Source organism: Manis pentadactyla, chromosome 1 (genome assembly GCF_030020395.1).
Source record: "Manis pentadactyla isolate mManPen7 chromosome 1, mManPen7.hap1, whole genome shotgun sequence".
Classification (NCBI taxonomy): domain Eukaryota; kingdom Metazoa; phylum Chordata; class Mammalia; order Pholidota; family Manidae; genus Manis; species Manis pentadactyla.
Window position 1 is genome coordinate 211,029,318 of NC_080019.1, and position 26,031 is coordinate 211,055,348.

A 26,031-nucleotide genomic window follows, 5' to 3' on the forward strand; every position below is an offset into this window, starting at 1 on the left:
AAAATCCACATTTAACTCCTCAGGTAAAATGCAAAAAGGTGGTTATTCTAAGTAGGCAACTTTTATGTCGACAGTCTCCAACTTATGAGTAATTCCATTTGTTGCAATATATCCTTCTTAAGGTCTTTCCAAGTCAACCAGAAAAGCAAAGGGAATTATGCATGAGAAAAGGAAGTGGAAAACTTGAGAATTTTTATAGGCTTTCCTTCTCCTGGGAAAGTGATTTAATGATCAACAGACCTACTCACTAAACCAGGCACACTGAATTGTGCTTGTCAGGTACCAATACAATAAAACCCATAGTTTTTCCCCTTCCCATTCTGTATCCGTATATCCAGACTCAAGTAACTGCTTCCTTTTAGTCCCACTTAATTTTTTTCCATACCCAAAGTAGCGTTTTCCTCTAATTGTAGTTTTAGGATATGGGTAAACAGCATCATGAGTTCAACCCTTCATGAACCAGGTCAGGTAGGCCAGCCCAGGGAAGTGGGATTGGAGGGGTAGGAGGTAGGGTGGGGGGAGCTATACAGGAACATTTTACTGGTTGCTTAAGTGCCTGGTTGTCAGTACTAAACTAATGTCTAATGGATATCTATGTACTCTACCAGGTATTATGCTGGGCACTGAGGAGAGTAGAAAAGACTTCAGTAGAAGGCAACATGCTTTTGCTGTCTGCCTTTTCCTTAATCATTACCACCCATCCCTCCAAAAGAATTTGAAACACGGAGTTTAGAGGGTAACAAATAGGAAGACTGGCTGTTTATCAATCATAAATTGTCATCCTCAACTGGTCTTTCATTCCATTTCTTCATTCTTTCTTCTTTGTAGTAATATTTTGCAGACCTAGCAGCTGTGACCTAAGAAATCGCCTACATGCTATTCAGGTCCCCTGCCTTCTTTAGTTACTTTACCACCTTCCAGGCACTTGTCTGTTCACACTGGACTATTTCTCCATTAAGGTACCCATCACCAAGATGATCCTTTCTCACTGAAACTGTTACATTGATCATAATACAGCAAAGGAACGGGGGTCATAGCTTCTTCTGAGCAGTTCCTCTAACTCACCTCTCCCTTAAGCTCTTTTATTTACATTAGTAACTATGCTGTCTCTTAGGAGCAGAAGGAGAAGGAAGCAGAAAGTTTATCTATTTTAAGTGCTAAGTTTCCCTCAACACCTGAAGTACCCTGAGAAACATGAAATCACCAATCTGGAAGCAAATGAGCCATCTGTCAAGATCAGTGTTCATTAGAAAGAAAATTAAACAAGCATATAGTACTTTTATCATCAAAAATAAATAAGAATATTTAGACAAGAAAGACGATTGGGTCCGAAAAAAATCCCACTCATAGGAAAGCAAGACCTTTCTTTCTGTCTGAACATACTGTTTTTTGCCTGAAGAAAACAACATTGTAATAAGGCTCAAGGAAAATATTTTCACGCAGTACCAAGTAAACAGATCTTGTCTTTCAAAAATTGATTCAGGTTAGAATTTACTAAATATTTTCACCCTGTGCATTATTTGAACAGTCATTTGACCTTCAGAAAAAGCACAGTGTTTAAATTCATCTGATTTTGGGAGAAGTTCACTGGGGTTGGGAGTAGGGTGAAGCTGTATTAGAAAAACCTTTGAATTATGTTTGTTGCCCTTTAAAAGAAAAAAAAAAGAATGTGTACATTCTGACCTCAAATCAGTATCAGAAATGAGGTTCTCAGATTAAATTAGCCTTTATTTCTCTTCCACTTAACTTACTCTCAGAACATTATCACAAGGGAAGAGGCACCAATATTAAAAAGGAAAAAAAAGGACTTTTTATTATGCTAACCTATTTTGGGAACAATATTTTTAAGCAAGAGTGGCACGTGGTGACAGGTCAATCCATAGTCCAAGCAAAGGAAGAAGAAAAACACTTCCATATGTGCCTTGGAATAGCTCTTTAATTAGTAAACTTTTATTAATTGCAGCCATTAAATTATGAATCTTATTTTATGTCACTATCTCATTAAAATGCAGTAGAAGCAGAAAAATCTGAAGGAAATGAGGGAACCATAGAGTTTGCCTTAAAAGTCTATTTGGGGGAGAAAGAAATAGTGGATTTGTATCATTTCCCCACATAGAAGAAGCCTGTTCATGAAGTACAGGAAACTTTGCTCTTAGGATGGGACACCCTGCTGGCATATGTTGGCATCCATAAGCACACAATAGCAAAGAGAGTTGGCAGAATTGTCTAGAATGTAGAAGGCACAGGTGGGTTTTAGAATAATTTCCAATGCTATGTTCTTTTCCATGGGTTCCCCAGTTCATTCTACTGTATGTGGCACATGGTGAATATTTACTATTTATTTATAATACTCATGTAGATTATATATTCCTTAGCATTATATACATGCAGGCAATCTGAGTTTCTAAGTGTCTAGTTAAACTGATAATGGAGATCCATGACGTACTGCAAACAAACTAGATGGTCTAGGTTAGTTAATATTCATCTGCATATGTTAGGAAAAAATATATTCATTTAAAAATGTTTACAAACTATCATATAGCCAGTACTAACTAGTAAAATGTGTGTATCCTAGACAGTCCAGACTTTCAGAAGCTGTCCGTGCCTGCAAGTAGGATAGAGTCAGAATGCCTGGGGTTTCCCACTCTTTGGATCTGTCTACCTAAGAGAAATGAATACATATATTCACACAAAAATGTGTGCATGAATGTTAATAGCATCATTATTCATAATAGACAAAAAGTGTAAACACCCCAAATGTCTATCAACTGATAAACAAAATATGGAATATCTACACAATGGATATCTATACATTATTATTCAGCCATAAAAACAAATGAACTAGTGACACATCCTGGAACATGGATGAACCTTGAAAATATTATTCTAAGTCACAAAAGGCTACATAGTACATGATTCCACTTAGTATGAAATGTCCAAAACAGGCAAATCTATAGAGACAGAAAGTAGGTGAGTGTTGGCCTGGGGCTGACTGCTAACAGGGATGGGATTTCTTGTTGAGGTGGTAAAATTGTTTCCAAATGGATTGTCAGGATAATTGTACATCTCTCTCATTATGCAAAAAACATGGATTTGTATACTTTAAATGGGTGAATTGTATGGTATATGAATTATTTCTTATTAAGCTGTTAGAAGATTCAAAGCTGGATTTGACTCCTGGGACCTGTCACTTATTTACTTCGGTTAATTCTTATCTGACAAGGAGTTGATACAGTGTTTACCACATGGGGTTGTTGTTATAATGATTAAATTATATAATCCTGGTGAAAAGCCTCAAATCTAACAAGCACAGAAGTGGTAGCTATTATTAGTTATTAAAGGACACTGGCCCATCCACACACAGCCCATGCTGTTGTATTTTAGACCACTTTGGGTGCACCCCGGGCCCCACAAATGTAGCATTGCTACAAGTGGAAAGGTGAGCTGGGCCAAACTCTGCTCTTTAGATTTAAATAGGAAAACATTAGATTAAAACAGAGAAACTAGGGCAAAAGATTGTGAGGCCTAAGTTTTCAAGGTCACAGGGGCCTGTGCATATCAAAGTTGATGCAGAAGCAGACATAACTAGGGGAACACGGGAGCAGAATGCCAGAAGTAAAGCTGAGGGTAGCCAATCCATACAACTGCCTGAATTCCTGATAATATCCTTGTCTAATTGCAAGCCATTTGTAACGTTACGTAACATGCCACCACCCTGGGGTGAGTCAGGGTAACCAACCATGTACTAAACAGCAGTGCTGCAATCATGCTGCTGCAGAGGTTGAGGACCCATTTTCAAACCCCAGCTTACCACTTTGCTAGCTCTGTGACTTTGGGCAAGGCACCATATTGGCCCCTTTCGGATAATTAATTTACCAAAGCTCTCTGAGCCTCAGTCATCTTATTTGTCCAATTGGTATCATAATAGAACTTCCTCTATCTTTCCCTCACTGAATTGTTGAAGGAATGAGATAAGATCATGTGTCTAAGTGCTCAGCACATAGTAAGTACTCAATAAATGAGATTATTAGTTAATGCCACAGTCTTCTTTTTTAATTAATATAACTTTACTCATTGCAAGCTGCAGTATGAGTTATAAGAAATACATACGTGGTCACTCAGATGACCGCATATATATTTCCCAGGTATATTAGGTCTTCATCCACAGTTCATGAGAACACTTAAGAGCTTTAAAGGTGAAATGGGTTCCTGTTATGTTCATGAGAGACTTTTGGACCCCACCCAAGGGTGGGGGCTGGAGGTTGAATCAGGAAGTGGCCAGTGAGTTAGTCAACCCCTATATGCCCTGGAATTGGCTCTGGGAACCCAAGAGTCGCTGCTGAGGGAAAACACAAGCAAAGAAATTTGATTAAATAGCTGGTTACTCAAAGTTATTTTCAACTAAAGGAGTTGAAAGGTAAATTGTAAGAAAGGATATTTAACAGTGAAAATTTTAGAAATCAGTCCCTTCTTTTGCTGAAGGGAAGGACAACTAAAGATACAATGGTCCTCCCAGATCACCCAGCCAGAGGCTATGCGGGGATGAGGAGCTGTGTTTCTGAGCCAATGCTGGGGGCTCAGGTCACTGACTCACATCACTGAGACTGAGCCACGAAATTAACAAACTTTTTACCTTTTCTCTTACCCTGCTCCTTATTACTAGTTTTTATAAATAGAAGGTACAATTAAAATCCTAATGCTACTTACTTTATTATATCAATTTTTATTACACCAGTATTATTATATAAGTTATAATAAGTTAAAACAACAATTTCTTATACTGGGGTTGTATTCCACTGAGCTATAAACTTGTCCATCGACATGGACAAGTTTCACTGGGAAAGAAACACTTCTCTGTAGGGAAATCACAAGAATGTTTGGGTTCCCAATGACCTAACCTGTTCTCCTGTGACCCAGAAAAAAGAATTCCTCATAATGGAAGGACAAGGGAGTCATTCCATTGATGGCTTTTCCCACACACACAATGGTAATACCAATTATCCTAGAACTAGGAGAGAAAAAGAAAAAAAAAGTCCCAAACCCTTACTTTTTTTTTGTCAGAGTTCCCAGAGGAGGGAACCTGGCATAGTTCCTTTTTCTTCTCCGCAATTTTTGTCATATTAATTTGCTCCTGGCCCAGTTTACTTTTACTCATTTCTACAGCCATTGCATCACACCCAAATGAGTTTCCTCTTTCTATTGTTAGACAAGTTTTCTCAAAATGTTTTAAAACTTTCTGCTTCTTCATTCTGTTCTGTGGGTGAACCATTTTATCCAGGCTCTTTCTTCTGGGAGTCCTCTTAAATTAAAAAGTTAAATGATTTTCTGTGGATGGGACACTTTGAGAAAGTTCTGACAGTTGTAGGAGCACAGTTTGTGAGGCCACATTTAGTGTCTGCCATTAGCTCATCTGGAATGTGCCTGGCGTGTCTTGTATGGAACACCTAGTAGCTTGTCATTAATCAGCATAATGGTAAACATATTTTCATTGAAACGATTTATTGAGGTCTTCATAGTGCTTTACAAGATCATTCCATTTAAACCTCATTACAATTTTCATACGTAGGTTATATAAGCCCTGAAAGATGGAAGAACATTCAGAATTCCCAAAGTTAGGTATGTTGCTCAAGATAAATTCATTTGTCAGCAGGAAGGACTGCCTGATCTGTAAACTCTTATTCGTTATGCCCATAGGTTGCAAACTGTGGTCCTCAGACCAGTAGTATCAGTATTACCAGGGAAACTGTTAGAAACACAAATTCTTGAGCTGTGCGTCAAGATCTAGAATCAGAAATTCAGGGAATGGGGCCCAGCAATCTGTGTTTGAACCAGGCTTCAGATGGATACTGTAAAGAGAATCAGCTGCAGTGTGCTATACTTTATAGGCACAAAGACACCACACATGTAATTAGGGAACTGGAAAGTTTGTCTAGGAAATGATTCCAGATACTTTGTGTTGCCTGGCCAGGAACTGGCTGGGACCTGTGGCTTTCTGTCTCTTAGAAGGAGGGGTAATGCCAAGGGTTCCAGAGGACCCCATGCTCCTTAGGGGCTGCTGTGGGTATTTCTCAGAATTTGCCTAAATAGCTGGCATCTAAGCTCAGACTGTCTGTATCTAAGCCCTAAGTAGTTATCATCACTCTGTTTTGGTTCCTGGACCCAATTCCAATGTGTATGTGTGTAGGAGGGGGTCTTCCCACACACAACACTAAGTAATTCTCAAACACCAACAGGGTATCTGAGAATTCAACTCTATTCTGATACTATCTGCCCAGAGACACTTCCCGATTCCCCAGGTTACTGGCTTCGTCCCACAAGGCTGCCCCCTGCTCCCAACTGCAGATGCCAGTTGCAAGCCCCAGGCTGTTACCTGTGCTTCTGACCAACCTGCTACAGGTTGGAGGTTCCCAGGGCCTCCCCCTTAAGTTTGATTAATTTGCTAGAGGGACTCACAGAACTCAGTAATAACACTGAACGTTTACCAGTTTAATTAAAGATACCATAAAGGATACAAGTTATCAGCCAGATGAAGAGCTACACAGAGCAAGGCCCAGAATAAAGGAGCTTGGGGGCCCTGGCTCAGGGACATGTGGAAGGTTCTGGTGCTCTCTCTCTAATGGAGGCAGGATACAAAAAGCAGCAAAATGCTATTCTCCTGGATTTTTGTGAGGACTTCACTGCATAATTGTGGTTGACTAACTCATTGGCCATTGGCTGGTTCAACCTCTAGCTCCTCTCTTCTCTCCCCTCCCAGGGGTTTGGGGCCTGGGGGCAGAGAGTTCATATCCCCTGATCACATGGCTGGTCCCCCTGTTAAACAGCCTTACCCTTGGGTGGGGTCCAAAAGTCTCCCCATCTACTTAACACAGCACCCATTTCACCTTTATGGCTCCGAAGCATGTTCAGGAACTATAGATAAAGACCAAACACACTTGAAATGTGTTTCGGTCATCTGAAGGACCAAATATATATTTATGTCATTATATTGCAGTCACCATCCAATGCCTGCCCCTACCCCATGGAAATCACTCACACTTTCCTCATAGCGAGGAAGAGCAGTGCAGGTGTGAGGCTGAGTCCCTGTCCATCCTCGTCCAGCTGTGTCCCAAAAGTACCTTGTATGATTCCACAGGCTGCCCTGTGCCTCTGAAGACATTCTGCTGGTAAGTTCCGGCAGGCACCTAGTGATAATGCTGGTACGGAAATACATATTTGTTACTTTACTATTGCTCCTCTAACAAAAGATCACAAACTTAATAACAGTGGCCTAAACAACACAGACTTGTTATCTTAGAGTTCCACAGGTCAGAAGTCAAACATGGGTCCCACTGGGCTAAAATCAAGGTGCTAACAGGGCTGCATTCCTTTGTGGGGGCTTGAAGGGAGAATCCTTTTCCTTGCCCTCTCCAGCTTCCAGAGGCCCCTAACATTCCTTGGCTCATGGTCCCTTTCTCCATACTCCAAATTAACAATGTTGCATCTCTTGGAGCATTCTCCCATTGTCACATCTCCCTCTGACCACATGCTGTGGGCCCATCTAGTAATCCATTATAATCTGCCCGTCTCAAGGACCATAATCCCATCTGCAAAGTCCTTCTGCCATGTAAGGTAACATATTTACAGGTTCTAAGATTAGGACATGGACACTGTTGCAGGTCATCATTCTGCCTACCAGAGTCTTCATTTGCAGCATAGGGCATCATTCTGTTTTGGAGACTAGAGTTGCAAATTTCAAGAGATAGGAGCAAGAAGAGAAAATGAACTCATATATTATTTGTCAGTTAGATGAATATGTAAAATCACATTGGTTTTTTTTTTATCATGTCTTTTTTTTGGTATCATTAATCTACAATTACATGAAGAACATTATGTTTACTAGGCTCCCCCCTTCACCAAATCTCCCCCTCAAACCCCATTACAGTCACTGTCCATCAGTGTAGTAAGATGCTGCAGAATCCATACTTATCTTCTCTGTGTGGTACAGCCCTCCCTGTGGCCCCACACACACATTACACATGCTAATTGTAATTCCCCCTTTCTTTTTCCCCACCCTTATCCCTCCCTTACCACCCATCCTCCTCAGTCCCTTTCCCTTTGGTAACTGTTAGTCCATTCTTGGGTTCTGTGATTCTGCTGCTGTTTTGTTCCTTCAGTTTTTCTTTGTTCTTATACTCCACAGATGAGTGAAATCATTTGGTACTTGTCTTTCTCCGCCTGGCTTATTTCACTGAGCATAATACCCTCTAGCTCCATCCATGTTGTTGCAAACGGTAGGATTTGTTTTCTTCTTATGGCTGAATAATATTCCATTGTATATATGTATCACATCTTCTTTATCCATTCATCTACTGATGGACACTTAGGTTGCTTCCATTTCTTGGCTATTGTAAATAGCGCTGCGATAAACATAGGGGTGCATTTGTCTTTTTCCAACTGGGTTGCTGCATTTGTAGGGTAAATTCCTAGAAGTGGAATTCCTGGGTCAAATGGTATTTCTATTTTAAGCATTTTGAGGAGCCTCCATAGTGCTTTCCACAATGGTTGAACTAATTTACATTCCCACCGGCAGTATAGGAGGGTTCCCCTTTCTCCACAACCTTGCCAACATTTGTTGTTGTTTGTCTTTTGGATGGTAGCCATCCTTACTGGTGTGAGGTGATATCTCATTGTGGTTTTAATTTGCATTTCTCTGATAATTAGCAATGTGGAGCATCTTTTCATGTGTCTGTTGGCCATCTGAATTTCTTCTTTGGAGAACTGTCTGTTCAGCTCCTCTGCCCATTTTTTAATTGTATTGTCTGCTTTTTGTTTGTTGAGGTGTGTGAGCTCTTTATATATTTTGGAAGTCAGCCCTTTATCGGATCTGTCATTTATGAATATATTCTCCCATACTGTAGGATACCTTTTTGTTCTATTGATGGTGTCCTTTGCTGTACAGAAGCTTTTCAGCTTGATATAGTCCCACTTGTTCATTTTTGCTTTTGTTTCCCTTGCCCAGGGAGATATGTTCATGAAGAAGTCGCTCATGTTTATGTCCGAGAGATTTTTGCCTATGTTTTTTCTAAGAGTTTTATGGTTTCATGACTTACATTCAGGTCTTTGATCCATTTCGAATTTACTTTTGTGTATGGGGTTAGACAGTGATCCAGTTTCATTCTCTTACATGTTGCTGTCCAGTTTTGCCAGCACCATCTGTTGAAGAGACTGTCATTTCACCATTGTATGCCCATGGCTCCTTTATCAAATATTAATTGACCATATATGTTTGGGTTAATGTTTGGAGTCTCTATTCTGTTCCACTGGTCTGTGGCTCTGTTCTTGTGCCAGTACCAAATTGTCTTGATTACTACAAAGTGGCTTTGTAGTAGAGCTTGAAGTTGGGGAGCGAGATTCCCCCCACTTTATTCTTCCTTCTCAGGATTGCTTTGGCTATTCAGGGTCTTTGGTGGTTCCATATGAATTTTAGAACTATTTGTTCCAATTCATTGAAGAATGCTTTTGGTAATTTGATAGGGATTGCATCGAATTCCTATTGGGCAGGATGGCCATTTTGACGATATTAATTCTTCCTAGCCAGGAGCATGGGATGAGCTTCCATTTGTTAGTGACCTCTTTAATTTCTCTTAAGAGTATCTTATAGTTTTCAGGCTATAGGTCTTTCACTTCCTTGGTTAGGTTTATTCCTAGGTATTTTATTCTTTTTGATGCTATTATGAATGGAATTGTTTTCCTGATTTCTCTATTAGTTCATTGTTAGTGTGTAGGAAAGCCAGATTTCTGTGTGTTAATTTTGTATCCTGCAATTTTGGTGAATTCCGATATTAGTTCTAGTAGTTTTGGATTGGAGTCTTTAGGGTTTTTTATGTACAATATCATGTCATCCACAAATAGTGACAGTTTAACTTCTTCTTTACCAATCGGGATTCATTGTATTTCTTTGTTTTGTCTAATTGCCATGGCTAGGACCTCCAGTACTATGTTGAATAACAGTGGGGAGAGTGGGCATCCCTGTCTGCTTCCTGATTTCAGAGGAAAAGCTTTCAGCCTCTCACTGTTCAGTATGATGTTAGCTGTGGGTTTATCATATATGGCCTTTGTTATGTTGAGGTACTTTCCCTCTATGCCCATTTTGTTGAGAGTTTTTATCATGAATGGATGTTGAATTTTGTCGAATGCTTTTTCAGCATCTATGGAGATGATCATGTGTTTTTTTTCCTTCTTTTTATTTATGTAGTGGATGATGTTGATGGATTTTCGAATGTTGTACCATCCTTGCATCCCTGGGATGAATCCCACTTGATCATGGTGTATGATCCTTTTGATGTATTTTTGAATTCAGTTTGCTAATATTTTGTTGAGCTTTTTTGCATCTATGTTCATCAGGGGTATTGGTCTGTAATTTTCTTTTTTGGTCTTTACCTGGTTTTGGTATTAGGGTGATGTTGGCTTCATAGAATGAGTTTGGGAGTATTTCCTCCTCTAAGCATATTGGTTTTCACACATTCTTGATTCTGACTCTTGATTTTAAGACCATCAACTGAAATAAATATCCCTGATTTTAAAACTTTTTTTGGGAGGGAAAATGGAGCATGAACTATGGATACCACTTGATAGGTATCCATAGTTCATAAGAAACATCCAGATTTCAGAACCAATACAAGGGGATGGAAATGCCTCCTAGAACTAAAGTGATGCCATTATAATACTCACATGTGTTTATTTCCTTTCTCCTACCTGGCTATTTGATCTTAATAAAGTACTGTGATAAAGCAGATAAGGTAGGACATACAGGCTTCTAGAGGTTTGAAGACTAGCCCTAAAGTCTCCTACCTAAATGCTAGGACCAAAGCCCAATCTCTGACTCTAATTCAGGACTCTTTGTGTTGTGTTTGAGTCTTCTTAGAAAGAAGTTAGTTCAGTGATCTCTAAGCTTTGGGTCACAGACCCCTGGGGAACCAGTAATTACAAAGATTGGGAGTTCATTTATATGATCAGCATTAGCTAAAGTTTGAAAAGGTAACACATCTTTGTACCTTTCAAATATACACAGGTGCTGATGTGATTTAATATGCAGTTTCTCTGCTACTACTGCCTTCACAGCAGCACCTTGGCATTTCATGTTCTAAATAAATGGATACTAAAACTGCTATTATATGGGCATCTGAAATATAAATATACATTTATATTATATATGGCTGCATACACATTTCATTTTTTACAACTGAGCTTGAAAAAGTTGGGAATCATTCTTCTCCCTCATTTTCTTTGATTTCAAACATGGTGAAAGATAGAAACTAGGAGAGAACCATGGCTGTGATTTCTTATATTTTTACTTCCTCTCTCTTTCCAAAGGCACATAAAGCATTTTTTTACTTACTCTAAACTCCTTTTGGTGCCATTTTAGCTTCTTCTCATCTTTCTCTACAATCACCACTGTTCAGAAACATCAGGAAGGTAAATGGGTAAAACTAAGTCTGGAGAAGGAAAATTATAAGTTGTACTGGAGTTATCAGTCATGGTACTTGCTATACCCTCAGATTTGCTAAGAGAAAAATACTGCACCCAGCACAGGTACTGAAGAGCTACCACTAATGGCTTATTTTATGCAAGTGGTAGTTTACAAACTGTTCAGATGAGCAGTCTCGACAGCAGCTGGGAACTTGTTAGAAATGCAAATTCCCAGGCCTCACCCCAAAACCTATTGAATCTGGCTGTGAGTGGACCAATCATTGCTTTAAGTAATTCTGATGCATACTACAATTTTGCCTAAACTTCTTATTATAAATGATCGGACCAGCAATGCCCACCTGAATCAAGCACAGTTCAGCCGTAGGCTCCCATTGGTCTATGGTGGGCTGTGGTGTGAAAAAGAGGAGCTGGGCAAGCCAGGCTTCCTCTTTGTGACAGTTGAACAGGGAAACAGTGACACTTTGACTGTTAGCAGCACAGTCAAAGCTGAATGAGGCTGAGCCATGGCTGAGGCCACCAAGGGTCATGAGCCTGCTGGAAAGAGGAACTGTACGGTGACGAAGCAGAAGCTTTGAAGGAAAAAAAAAAAGATACTGAGGAGAGAGTGAGGAAGGCAAGCCAATGGGAGGAGAAGCAATCAGAGTGCAGGGAACAGCAAACCTTGGAGAGATGGGGAGGGCATCAGAAGGGCGCCCCGGTGAGGACAAAGAACACCTACCGGGGAGGTCCTGGAGCTGCTGCCGACTCTCCGGGCTCCGGTGGTTCTGTTCCGGACAGTGTTTCAGTCTCTTCTGATATTGGATTGTTCAGTTTACTGCAGCTCCAATTCCCTCTGTGTATCCTTCAAATGCATCTCTTTTCATTTTCTTTAAGGAAGTCCTTTTTTTTTTTCTTCTGGTTGTTTGAAGGAGGGGGAGAAGGAAGACCAAGCCATTACAAGAACAAACAAAGATGAAAAGTTCTCTATACATAAATTGTTCTCATCAACCACAGCACAAATTAGCAAAACTAAAAAGTCTGAATTAATAGGCTTTCCAACCAGGTGATTTTACCCCTTAGTGACTTTGAAGAATGCCTAGCAAAAAAAACTGCCTGACATTTTTCTGCCTGTAATTATTTGAGCTTCTCATATTCATTCTCTAAATATGCAGAGGAAAATGTCGTATTAAGAAAGAAAAACCTCTGGAATGCTCATTTTAGATATGAATAGGTTAATAAGTGTAATAGTCATAACAAATGATTCTTGAGCTATTCCTATGTACCAAGCAATGTTCTAAGAATTTCATATGGTTTAAGTTATTTAATATCAGTTCCTCAAGGACAAGAATTCATCTGTTACGTTTTCTGCTATATCCTTGGTGCCTAGAATCATGCTTGGCAATTAGTTGGTATGCAATAAAAACTTGTCGGATGAATAAAAGTGGATTGTCACAAAACCCTTGGATGGAGGTGCTATTATATCCACCTCAGAGGCCCTCCTGGCTGTACAGATGGAAAGCCACATCCTGAATGTCTGTGTGAGCATGACACTGTGAGGCAGCAACTTCTCTGGGACAAAGACCCTGGCCACTGGGGTTGGTCTTACAAATGTTTTTTGAAGCACTGTTATTTGAGGAATGTTGATGTTCAAATGTAATCCCTTCATGATCTGAAGATTTTCTTCTTTCAATGGTTCATTCATTTAGTCAACAAATACTTACTTAGCACTTAGACATACCATGCTTTGCTGCAGGCATGGAGGACATAGCATCAAACACTACAGACGCCGTACCTGCCCCCATGGGGGGAGAGAGAAAATCATTTCAGGTAGTGACAAGTACATGAAGCCCATAAAAGAGGTGATGTGACATGACCCAATAGGGAAGGGTTGCTTTATATTGGGGGGTTAGGGAAGGCTTCTCTGAGGAGGGAGCATTTGTGTTGAGACCTGAATGACAAGGAAGAGCCAAGAAAGGGTAGAGCATTGCAGGTGGAAGGAATAGCGAGTACAAAGCCCCAGGGGCAGGACTGTGCTTGCTATGTCCTAGGAGCAGTAAGGAGGACACCACGGCTGGAACACGGTGAGAAAGGGATAAATGATGGACGATGAAATGAGAGGTTGGCAGGAGTTGGATGCTGGAGGGCCTTGTCAGCTCTGGTGGAAGACAGTAAGTGTGCGCTCAGCTCTCCCTTCAAGACTCTACCAGGAGTACAGGCAACTGACAGCCTCTAGCAGAAGCACCTGTGTGGCCAGCCAGTGTTAAAACTGAGGACATGCTTTTGCTGGGCAGTTTCAGCCAATGACTGAACACAGGGGGAAGATCAGGGATGTTTGGGCTCAATGCAAGACTCCTCTTTGCCCTTGATCTTCCCATTATGCTGGCCTAGACTTTTTCAACACTATAACTGGTCTTCCAGAGAACAGAAGCGATAGAAGATAGCTACAGCTATAGATGACAGAGATACAGCTATAGATGATGAGATTATTTTTTATAAGGAACTGGCTCCTGTGATTATGGAGAGGGAAAATTCCTATGATCTGCTGCATGCCAGCTGGAGAACCAGGAGATCTGGTGGTGCAGTCCCAAGGCCTGAGAGCTGGACAACTGATGGTGCAGCTTCCAGCCTAGATCTCAAGGCCTGAGAACCACAGAGTGCCAAGAGCAGGAGAGCAATATTCCAGTTCAAGTAGTCAGAGGATGAATTCAATATGAATTCAACCTTCCTCCACCTTGTTGCTCCACCAGGCCCTCAGCACATTGGAGGATGCCCACCCAGGTTGGAGAGGGCCATCTGCTGTAATCAGGCCACCAATTCCAGTGCTGGCCTCTTCTGGAAGCATCTTCACAGACACACCCAGAAATTATGTTTAACCAGATATCTGGACATTCTGTGGCTCAGTCAAGTTGACACATGAAGTTATCCACCAGATTCAGAGGCTTTTCTTGCCCAATGCACATTCCTGCCTCCTTCCATTCCTGGAGACTTCTGAAGTCTACTCCTTCTTATTCCCTTTCCCCTATAGTTTTCACATGTGTCCCACCAATTAATCACTTGCATTTCTAATTACATCTTTGATACCTGTTTTTGAGAAAAACCACACTGACATGGTTCATAATGGAAGTGGTCTGAGAAAGCAGGTGATAAGATGGGGCTTGGAGACTGAGTTATGCACAGCTTGGTTGGCAACGGGAACCACCTTCTTGAGTGGTATATGGGGTAGGGACAGTCTCTGGCACAACATGGCAGCCCAACTGCCAAAATTTTACTGGTGGTAACCTGGGAGATCATCCATGTGGAAAGGAATGTCTGTGCCACTGCTAATTCAGGACTTTGAAAGGTATCAAAGAACAATGCATGCAAGGGTAACAGGACTGCCTGGTTATTACCACATTGCACTGATTCCCCTACAGAGAGATAATAAGAAACTGAGGGCAGTTAACTCTCAGGTTGGAAAAACCTAGGACCTAAAGCAATCTCCTGGAGCTCACAGAGTCTGCCGAGATGGCCTCTCCCTCCCTACTGAGAACTAGCAGTTCCCCCATGTGGGGGGACACCGCAGAGTCCCCTCCCTTGCAAGGCAACAGGTCCCCAGACCCCAGGAGCTGCCCCCACCTCCTTCTGAGGCTGCAGGACTATAAGCAGGGTTAAATCCTAGTATAGTCAAACTGAGGAAATGCTGGGCCTGAAAGGAGACAGGAAGATTTTACTCTAAAGGAGATCCATGAATTAACTCTCCTGGTGGAGAAATAAGAACTCCTTATGCATTTTTGATGGGAATGTAAAATGGTACAGCCACTTTGGCAAACAGTTGGGCAGTTCCCTCCAAAGTTTAAAAATTTAAGAAGTTTACAGTACAGCTACCATATGACCAAACAATTCCCCTCCTAGGTATAGACCCAAGAGAAATGAGAACATTTGTTCACCTAAAACTGGTACACAAGGGTTCATATGCTATTCATAGGGGCATTATTCCTAATAGCCAAAAAGTGGAAACAACCCAAATGTCCATCAACTGATAAATGGATACATAAAATTTGGCACTTTGGCCATAAAGAAGTACTGGTCCATGTCGCAGCATGGATAAACCTCAGGAACATTATTCCAAATTAAAGAAGCAGTCACAAAAAGCCATATACTGTGATTTCATTCATTAGAAATGTCCAAAACAGGCACATCTACAGAGACAGAAAGTAGGCTAGGTGTTACCTGGGACTGGGCTGGGGGAAAGAAGTGATGAGGGGTGACTATCAATGAGGTATGGACTTTCTTTTGGGGGTGACAAAGACGTTCCAAAATTAGATTGTGGTGATGGTGGTACAATACTGTGAGTATATAAAAAGCCTTGAATGATATACTTTAAAAGTGTGAACTGTAGGGCATGTGAATTATATCTCAACAAAGCTGTTTTAAAAAGTAATTAATTAGCAAATACTAGCCAGAGTCAGGGGAGTAACCTTAGACTGGGACCATGTGAGTACTTGATTGGGGGACCAAGGCATAAGACTGGATGAACAAGAATGTATTTACTTGGAGAAACTCACTGGGGGCTGGGGTTTCACACACTGGCAAGGACCGCAGGGGAAGGGGAAATCTCGCTGCTAGAGTGGCTCTCAGCAGCCAGGGAGAAGCAGTGGCTCCCTCAGAATGAAGGCGAAATGTGTGGGTTGCTGAGGCAGATGCCGGAAAGGTATCTACAGTTCAGGCAGGTAGGACTGCTGTTTGGATTTATTTTGAGAGGCCAGAAGAGCCCCTGAGGAAGGACTCCATTCCACGAGAGGGCCCAGAGAGCACAGCATTCCCCAAGGCCACCAGGCAGGGACTGGGCAGAGGGCACCAGCGTCCCTCAGCAGTAGGGTGGAGGCTCGCTCCTGTGGGCCAGGGCTGACTAGGAGAGGCAGCCACAGAGCTGGAGTTTGTAATAGTGAAGGAGATGACAGGAACCAAAATTAATAGAGGCCCGATGGTGGCACTCAGGACAAGCAGCCAGGGAGCTACAATCGATGTAACAGCAGACAGGGTTGGAGGGGCGGCCAAGGAGACCTGACTCACAGGGCATGTGAAGATGGTAAAATAGGTAAGAAATCAACAAGGGTGCTGCTAGATATCTACAGTTAGGAGGAGGCTAGGGGTGGCCAGCCCATTATAAAGGATGGCTGTAGACACCAACAAGCTCACCCGACACCGTCCCCGATCTCGGGTGCTGTCCTGGATGCCGCATTATTGCCAGAACAGATCAGCGCGGCGTCTTCAGGTACACGGCATGCCACTACAGATTTGGCAAATGCATTTTTTTCCCTCTTATTTCTATCCCAGCCTGAAAGAAGAATCAGAAAGTGTTCACATTAAAATAGAATGGGTAAAATATTACTTTATAGCAGGGGCTGAATCCCACCCACAGCTGCCCACAGCCTATTGAATAGCCCTTGAATTAAGAAAGGTTTTCACATTTTTAAAGGTTTGTAACATAACAGCAAGTAGCTGATCTAATCAGCTTGAAGGCCTGAATAGAATGAAAATCAGAGAATATCCAATAGAGATCATGTGTAGTCCACAAAACCTAAATATTTGTCATCTGGTCCTTTATAGAAAAAGTTTGCCAATCCCAGCTTTACAGTTTTACCCCAGGCCTCTGTGAATGCTCCTGTCTTTTGTGATAATATAGTTTGAAGAGAGCTGTACTAACCTCTCTAAACATCTTGCAGAATATTATAATGTTCTGTTCCATCGATGATATGTTAATCAGACAGGATGAGCAAGAATAGGCCAACACACTGAAGCCTTCATAAGAAACACACACTCCAGAGGTAAGTGATAAACCCATGAGGATTCAGGGACTTTCCACCTCAGTAAAGGTAGGTTCATTGGTCAGGTCTGTACCAGAACATCTTCTCCAAAGCAAAAGACAAACTGCTGCATTATGTATCCCCGATACAAAGAAGGAAGCACAAGGCCTTTTCTAGCTCTGAAGACATGTTCACCCCTAGGAATATTGTGCTCCAGTGCATACCAGGTGACACGGAAGGCTAGGGCTCAGAAGCAGAGCCGGCCTGCAGTGCAAGCTTGGGCCATGCTTCCTCCTTGGGCCATGCAATTTGGCAGCCCTTACGGTGTAGGAGATCTCAGTGACAGGAAAAATGCAGGAGGGAGATGATGGCGAGCCCCAGTTGGAGGATCACAACACTAGGCCCCTGGGGTTTTGGAGCAAAGTCCTGCCATCCACAGCAGAGGATTATTGTGATGGTTAATTTTATGCCAACTTCACTGGGCCACAGGGTGCTCAGATATTTGATAATCAAACATTATTCCAGGTGTTTCTGTGAGGGTATTTTGGAGGAGATTAACATCTAAATTGGTAGGCTATCTAAATGAAGGCAGGTTGCTTTAGATGAGGGTGGACCTCATCTAATTAGCTGAAGGCCTGACTAGAATGACAAGGCTGGCCCTTCCCTAAGTAATAGACAGTTCTTCCTGCCTGACTCTCTCTGAATTGGGACAGCAACTTTCATCCTGCCTTCAGCTTGAACCAAAACACTGACTCTTCCTGGGTCTCCAGACTGCCAGCTTTTAGACTAAAATTACACCAAATAATTCCTGGTTCTTGGGCCTTTGGACTTGGACTGGTATGTACATCACTGGTTCTCCAGATTGCCCACTCACCCTGTGGATCTTGGGACCTACTTGCCTCCAAAACCATGTAAGTCAATTCTTTATAATAAATCTCTTCATATATGTATACACATCCTATTGGTTCTCTTTCTCTGGAGAACCCTGACTAATAAATTAGGCATCTTTTAAAAAAACAGCTTGAGATGCTCCTGAGCCCTGGTATAGATAGAATGGTTGGCTACCAAATAATCACAGATCTGGAACTGCTTTCATTAGCTGGTTTTGTCAGACCAACCAAATCTTAAAGTTGGGCAGGCTGAGCGGCAATCCATGATACAGAAACCGTACACCCAAGATCAAGTCTGAGCAAGACCTGATGACATGAACAAGCTGCAGACAGTCACGACTGCACCAGTGCCCCTCCCTCTGCTCACATCTATGATCATGTAGGGGGGTCTCATATGACCAGCAGAAATAGTAGGGAAAAGCCCAAGCTGGGCTCATGGATGAGTGGGCTCAGGATGAGGATGCAACCTGAAAATGAATGGTGACTGCATCACAGCCCTGCTCAGGAGTGGCCTTGAAAATAGTGGCAAGAGAAAATCATCACAATGAACAATGTTTTATCTGCGCATTTCCTTTCCAAGAAGCCTCAGCCAGCACCTGCATGTGGGAACTTGCAGAATGCCTTATCAACAGGCATATATTCCCACCAATATAGCATTTGTCTGGTGACTGACTTTACAGTGAAGGAGCTGTATGGGTGGACCTACATGGCCATGGGGTCCAATGGTCTTCTCCCATACCACACCAGCCGAAAACAGTTGGCCTCACAGAAAGTAGGAATGACTTACCGAGGGCGTAGCTGAATGCCAGCTTAGAGGCCATCCTCTGAAGGATGGGGTCATCCTATAAGGATGCAGTATATATATTCACCCAGAGATGTCTAAAGGGCATGGAGTCCCCAAGCAGGAAGAACACATGGGTTCAGGAATCACTGGGGACTTTGTTCTTCCTATTTCTGCAATTCAGGGCTCTTTAGAGTTAGAGGTGCTAGTCCCAAAGTGAGTGCACTTTCTCCTATGGACATAGGAAGGATCCCATTAAACAAGAAGCCATGGCTGCCATCAGGCCACTTTGGATTCCTTGTGTTCAGGGATGAACAGGCAAGACAAGGAGACTCTAACTTGGCAGATAAATGACCTGGATTAACAGGAAAGGTGTGAAGTGTCCTCTCAAAACGGCTCAATGGCACTGCCATTCATTTAGAGTGAAAGCTTAGCAGATTCTACATAACCTGGCTCTCTGTTGCCTTTCGGCTCTTCTTTCCTCTCTCTCCCCCTTGCTCACTCTATTGTAATAACCACACTGGGCTTCTTGCCACTTAAGGAACACACACAATCACTTGTCCAGCTTCATACACAGAAGGGCCAAGAAGACCAGTGGAAGGACCTCAGATGGGAGATAGGAGAGGGTGAGAAGTTTTAGATCAACTGCCCTAAATTGTATAGCGTTGGCTGCTCAACTGTAAGTTTAACTCTAATTTCTAGCACAGGCCTCCTCACCTAGTGATTTCTCATCAATATTTTCCACTTAGTCATTGATTACTGACCAGTAAGAAATTATTTAATGGCTTGAGAGAAGGTAGATACTTTCTGGAGAATTGACAAAGTTTCCATCTTTGATAATGACAGCTAATAATCGCAAACTTTTTTTGAGGTGTGTGAAATGCTGAGTAATGGGCTTAGATTAGCCTTTTACATATGTTATCTCACTTAATCTTCATAAAATCTTTAAAAGGAGGTATTATTAACTCCATTTCACACATGAAGAAATACAGGCTCAGAAAGGTGACATAACTTGCCTAAGTTCTACCTCTTTAAAAACATCTTTAAACACAGCTCTAAGTCTAAAATCTGTATGATTTCCTCAACAATTTGCTTTCTTTTTAAGAGCAAGAGTTCATGATGCCTGCCCTTCATTCATATATCCATTAATTCAATAAAGGTTCACTGACTGCTTATTATGTGCCAAGCTTTGGCCTAATTTTGCCAAAAATTAGGGGGAATACTTTGGTGAAAACAGGCAGTATCCTTGTCTTCTTGGAACGCATACATGAATTAAAGGAGTTCAGTTCTTGGAAGGGCGGCTGATACACCACCATGTGCAGAGACTGAACTTTGCAAAAGAGTAACAAAAATTATCTTTGACCTTGACCCTGGAATCTATATGGTTCACAGTAAATATATAACCTTGGTTAAAGCATTGGCTTTTTAGCCTCACTGATTGTGATATGGGTATAGTAATAGGTTTCTTGCCAAGTGGTTGTGATCTCAAATGGGAAAATGTGTGAAAGCTCTCAGCAAACTGTAAAATAGTCAACAAGAAGGAAAGGACTTTATATTTAAAAATTCAAGAATAAACTAGAGAGAAAAGTACAACAAACACCCAGATACTCAAAACCCAGCTTCAACAATTGGCAACTTATAGCCAATTCTATTTCATCTCTAGCCACCCCACCATCATTCATTTTTTGAGAAGCAAATCCTTGAATGCGTATCTTTTTATCCATATATATATGTCAGTACATGTATCTCAAAGGAAGGGATTTTTTGAAGACACATAACCACAAATATAATGATCACTCTTAAAAACCTAAAAACAAAACTGACAGTAATTCCTTAATTCCCAGTGGTAGTTATTTCCCTGATTATTTCAAAAATGTTAAGATTAGTAGGTTTGATTCAGTATTTAGATAAGGTTCTGTATTACAGTAGCTGAGATGTCATTCTTAATCTCTAAGTTCCCCTTGTGTCTTCTTTTTTCCTGAAGAAACTGGGTCCTGTAGAACAGGTGTTCTCAAACTTCAGCGTGCATTAGTGTGTATCAGTTTGCGGTAGAACCATCCAGAGAACTTGTTAAAAACAGATGGCTGTGTCCAGTCCCCAAAGAGTCTAACTGAATAATGCTTTTCCAGTAACTTCCCAGATGCTGCTGCTGGTCTGAGACAACACTTTAAGAGCCACTGTCGTCCATATCCCAGCCTAGGGGGTTCCCTAACTTGGTGAAGTGTCCTTAAACACATTCATCTTCCTCTCTAATTCCTGCTAAGGGAAGGTTATTTAATTGCCATAAGTCATAATGATTAAAACTCAAGGTTTAAATCTAGATTCCCTGAGTTTAAATCTTTTTTTTTCTTTTTTACACATATTTGCCATGTGGCCTTCAGCAAATCACTTAACTGCTTGCTCTATGAACCCAGTATTACACGGTCGTTGTGAGGAAGAAATGAGATTTCAAAGGGAAGTGCTTACTTACCACAACGCCTGGCCTTTAGCAAATGCTCAATACATTTGTTATTTTTCAACCAACTATAATAACAGAGCACACAGTCTGACACATAATCTTGAGTTTTGTTGTGTTTTGCCTTCAGAAGAGCCATGGAGGTGCGCTCCAAAGGAGATGTGCTTAGAGAGAGCGGAGAGAAAACTACTCTCTCGGATACTTCGTGTCAGTCCAGGGTCGGCCCCTTTAAGGAGGGCGGGGGCACGTGACCTACCGGGTCACATGGCTCGCGGGACAACATGGCTGCGCCCTCGCTGGGGCGGGCTGGTGGACGCTGTGCCTGGGTCGGCTTCGTCCTCTTGCTCCCGCTGCTCTCGCTGGCCGGCCGGGCGGCGGGGGGCGAAGAGGTCGAGGCCGACGCGGGCGCGGCGTCCCTCGCGGGCTCGTGCGGCTGCGGCGCTCCTCAGCGGTCCGGCGCCCACGGCAGCTCTGCGGCCGCGCATCGATATTCGCGGGAGGCGAACGCTCCGGGCCGGGGCCCCAGAGAGCGGCCGCTCGAGCCCACCAAGGTGCTCTCTAGATTCCCCGGGGGCGCGTGGGGGCAGCTGGGCTCCTGGACAAGGTTGGGATGGGCAAGGCAAGAGGTTGGCAGGGAGGCGAGTTAGAGATTTTAGCCACACCCCAAACAGCAACACCTGCTGAGGAGGCCTTCTTCCTCCCTTTTCGCCCACAAGACGGCAGAGACCTGGGGCTCGGCTCAATTTTGAGCATGAAGGAGTTTGGTTTGAAGACAGTTTTTGCTCCTTTTCTTACCACTTACTTACCCTGTTACCTCCTCACTCCACCCTATCTTTTTGATGAGGTTCTCAGAATTTTAAGGCCAACAGGTTCGGATTTAAGTCCTGGGTTCGTCTTCTATTAACTGTGTAGGTATCAAGACACTGGGTCCCTAACATTGTTGTATATTTTCTGATAGACTTTTCCAGTAGACTGTGCTTCTTGGGGGGGGCAAGGACTTGTCTTACTATCCTGCTATCCTAGCACTTCAGCACATAGGAAGGAGTAAGTGAACTGCGCTTGCTTTATTACTATTACTTATCATGTCTCTCATAGTTCCTGGATGTGTTAGGTGCTAAGATACATAAATAGTAACATTAGTAACTGCTGTTATTTCACTCCTACTACCTGCCAGGTGTCTTGCATATTGGTTTGGTTGTGAAAACAACTTGCATACCAGAACCCAGGTCTTTTGACTCCTACGCTAGTGTTCCTTCGTGTATCCCTATCTGCATTCTTTCCTCTTTTCTGTGTCCCACTTTTCTTTCCTTGCGTTAATTCTGGCCAAGTTTTAGGACTTAAGTGAGAGATAACATCCTCCAGGAAGCTTCACCTGACCTCTTTCCTGTCCGTCCCTTTCAGTATTTCCATAAGCTTCCACAGTAATACCTGTTTACTCTGGCATAATTACTAAAGATACCTATCTGTTGGCGACTCTCCACAACTAGGCTGTGAGGGTAGTTGGGGGTCAGAACTATGACTTTTTTTCTTAATTATAGAGTGACAAGAGGTTGGTAACTTGGCTTCTCATTGGTTCTCCCTCCTGTATGATTATTGCACTTAAAAAATTTTCCTGTCGTTCCTCAGAGGTTGCACTGCATTATTACTGTTTATCTTTTATGTGGTGGGGAGCCCTCATTACTGTTGTAGTGTGTTTTGGCTATAGTTATAGTTGATTTTAATTCCCTTCTAACTTGGATATAATTGATAATTTCTCTTCTTCTAAAGAGAAAGCCCCATATCTGTTTTACAACTAACAGGATAACTGTCTTATATGCATGCACACATTGGTCTGTGTCAAAATTTTGCCTAGAACCTTCTGGCCACTACTGAACACTCACCATTTTAAATGCTCCAACTTCCAATTGATTGTAGAATGGGATGTGGGTGCCAATATCTTTTGAATCACATTTATAAAATACACATTTTTTTTTCATTCCTTTGTAGTGGTTTTTGCGTCCAGACTAGGTATTGTATGGGTCATTTTGGCCAGTTCCTGCATTCCCTCCCTTCCTTCTTCACATTCTCCCTCCTTCCTTCCTTGTATAATCCTCTTATTTTATGCTCATTACACTTGCATTCACTTTCTGTGTTGGAAGGCATCCGAGCTATTGTAAACTGGTAGTTGCTGAGAGCACTGCTCTCAAGCCTTCATTGAACCCTAAGTAGCCTTGTTATCAAGACAATAACTTAATAGACAGTTCTTCATCTCTCTCTTTTCCATGTTTTCAGATGTTTTAGGTCATGTGCAGATGACTTTGGTCTAATTCAGACACTTAGCCATTTATTCTGAATTTAGGGAGTCCAGTATTATGGGAGAAGTACATGGTCATAGCAGAAGCTCTTCTGTTTTCTCAAAAAAATTTTTTAAAGACTATTTTTCTTAGAGAAGTTTTAGGTTCACAACAAACTTGAGAGGCAGGTACAGAGATTTCCCATATAGTCCTACCCTCACACATGCACAGCCCCCTCCTAACATCCTCCACACCAGAGTGGGATATTTATTACATCTGATAAACCTACATTGACACATCATAATTACCCAGTCCATAATTGTCCTTAGGGTTCACTCTTGGTGGTGTATATTCTATGGATTTGGACAGATGCATAATGACATGTAGCCATCATTTTAATATACAGAGTATTTTCAGTGCCCCAAAATTCCTCTGTGCTCCACTATTCATTCTTCCTTCTCCTCCCCAGTGGCACCCACTGATCTTTTTTTATCTTTGTCTCTATAATTTTGCCTTTGCCAGGATGTCATATAGTTTGAATCATACAGTATGTAGCCTTTTCAGATTTGCTTTTTTCACTTAGAAATACACATTTAAGCTTCCTTCATGTCTTTTTCTAGCTTGATAGGTCATTTCTTTTTAGTGCTGAATAATATTCTGTTTGTCTGGATGTACCACAGTTTATCCATTCACCTTTTGAAGGGCATCTTATTGCTTCTAAGTTTTGGTAATTATGAGTAAAGCTGCTGTCAACATCTGTGTGCAGGTTTTTGTGTGGACATACGTTTTCAACTCCTCTAGGGAAATACCAAGGCATGCGATTGCTGGATCATATGGCAAGAGTGTGGTTAGTTTTTTTAAGAAGCCACCAAACTGGCTGCAAACTGGTTTTCCAAAGTGGCTGCATCATTTTGCATTCCCACTAGCAGTGTAGGAGAGTTCATGTTGCTTCACACCCTCACCAGCATTTGGTGGAGTCAGTGTTCAGTGTGGTCATTCTAAGGGGTATAATGGTATCTCATTTTAATTTGCATTTTTTGTTTGACATGTGATGAATGTCTTTGCTGTCCATGTATCTTATTGGTGATGTGTTTGTAAGTCTTTGGCCCATTTTTTAATTGGATTGTTTTCTTACTGTTCAGTTTTAAGAGTTTTTTTTTGTATGTTTTGGATAGCAGTCCTTTATTAGATGTGTTATCTGCAAATATTTTCTCCCAGGCTTGTCTTCTCATTCTCTTGACATTTTCTTTTGAAGAGCTGAAGTTTTTAGGTTTATTGATGTCCAGCTTAGCAATTTCTTTTGTGGATGGTGCCTTTGATGGTCTGTCTAAAAAGATATCACCATACGCAATGTCATCTAGGCTTCCTCCTATGTTATCTTCTTGGAGTTTTAGTTTTACATTTAGATCTGTGACCTACTTTCAATTAATTTTTACGAAGGGCATAAGGTCAGTGTCTAGATACTATTTTTTTTTTTTTGCCTCTTCTTAATCAACTTTAGAACCAGCTTTTATATCTATAAAATAACTTTCTCCAATTTTGGTTGGGGTTGTAATGAATCTGTTTTTTTCTTTGTTACCCATTTATTTAGGGCCCATGTTATGTAAGACTGCCCTATGTCCTGGGCATAAAGAAAAGAAAAAAGACCTATGCCCTGTCCTGAAGGCATTTACCCTCCGGTAGCCCTCTCCCTCTCCCCCACCTATTCATGTGTAGGTACCATTTTTCTATAGTGACAGCACTATGGGAGGCATATGTATGAAGCACTTGAAGAGAAAGAAAGGATTCATTCTTCCTGGACAAGTCAGGAAGTACCTCACAGAAAAAGTCACACTTGAGCTAGGCTTTGGATGAGACATTTTCAGGAGCTAGGGATGGAAAAGCAGATTGAAGGTATTTCCAGGAAGGAGACTAGCATTGGCTCAAACAAAGCCCCGTGCAGGTGCATGCTGTGTTCTTGGCAATGCCAGTAATTTTAGGTTTCTGGGGGTGACATCTTCAACACTTTTTAATGTGACACTTTTGAGGTGTGAGCCTTTTTTTGTATTTTAACTCATTTAATGAGCACTTACCCAGATGAGGGACGCAAAGAAAAAAATAGCACTGGGCCCTACCCTCAAGGAATTCACAGTTTCACTGGAAAGTTATGGCAGTAAAAATAGTCTGGAAACAATATAGATATTTTAAAATTTTACTTGTTTCCTCTTGTTAAAAAATATTTAATTCTCATTGAGAAAATCATCCTAACAATTTTCTACACAGCCTATCATTTCATTGACATTTATTCTATAATAAATTCATAATATTATTTCTTTTACAGCAGTTGTTTGTAAGGCATTTGGAATCACAGGATGATAAAATTGTATGTAATGTCTTTATGTGTGGGTAATTTCAGTCC

General features: G+C 41.6%; 1 protein-coding gene across 3 annotated transcripts in view; it reads left to right on the forward strand.

Annotated features, from left to right (window-relative positions):
- The first annotated feature begins 21,611 nt into the window (after window positions 1-21,611).
- Window positions 21,612-26,031, forward strand: part of SUMF1 (sulfatase modifying factor 1) — a 92,472-nt gene continuing 88,052 nt past the window's right edge. The window contains exon 1 of one of the 3 annotated variants that reach the window (XM_036878373.2): window positions 21,612-21,911. In XM_036878373.2, coding sequence (XP_036734268.2) covers window positions 21,642-21,911 — 270 coding nt within the window. In that variant the 5' untranslated portion in view covers window positions 21,612-21,641. The remainder of the gene's footprint in view (window positions 21,912-26,031) is intronic. The other 2 variants (XM_036878374.2, XM_036878372.2) reach the window with 2 other exon arrangements.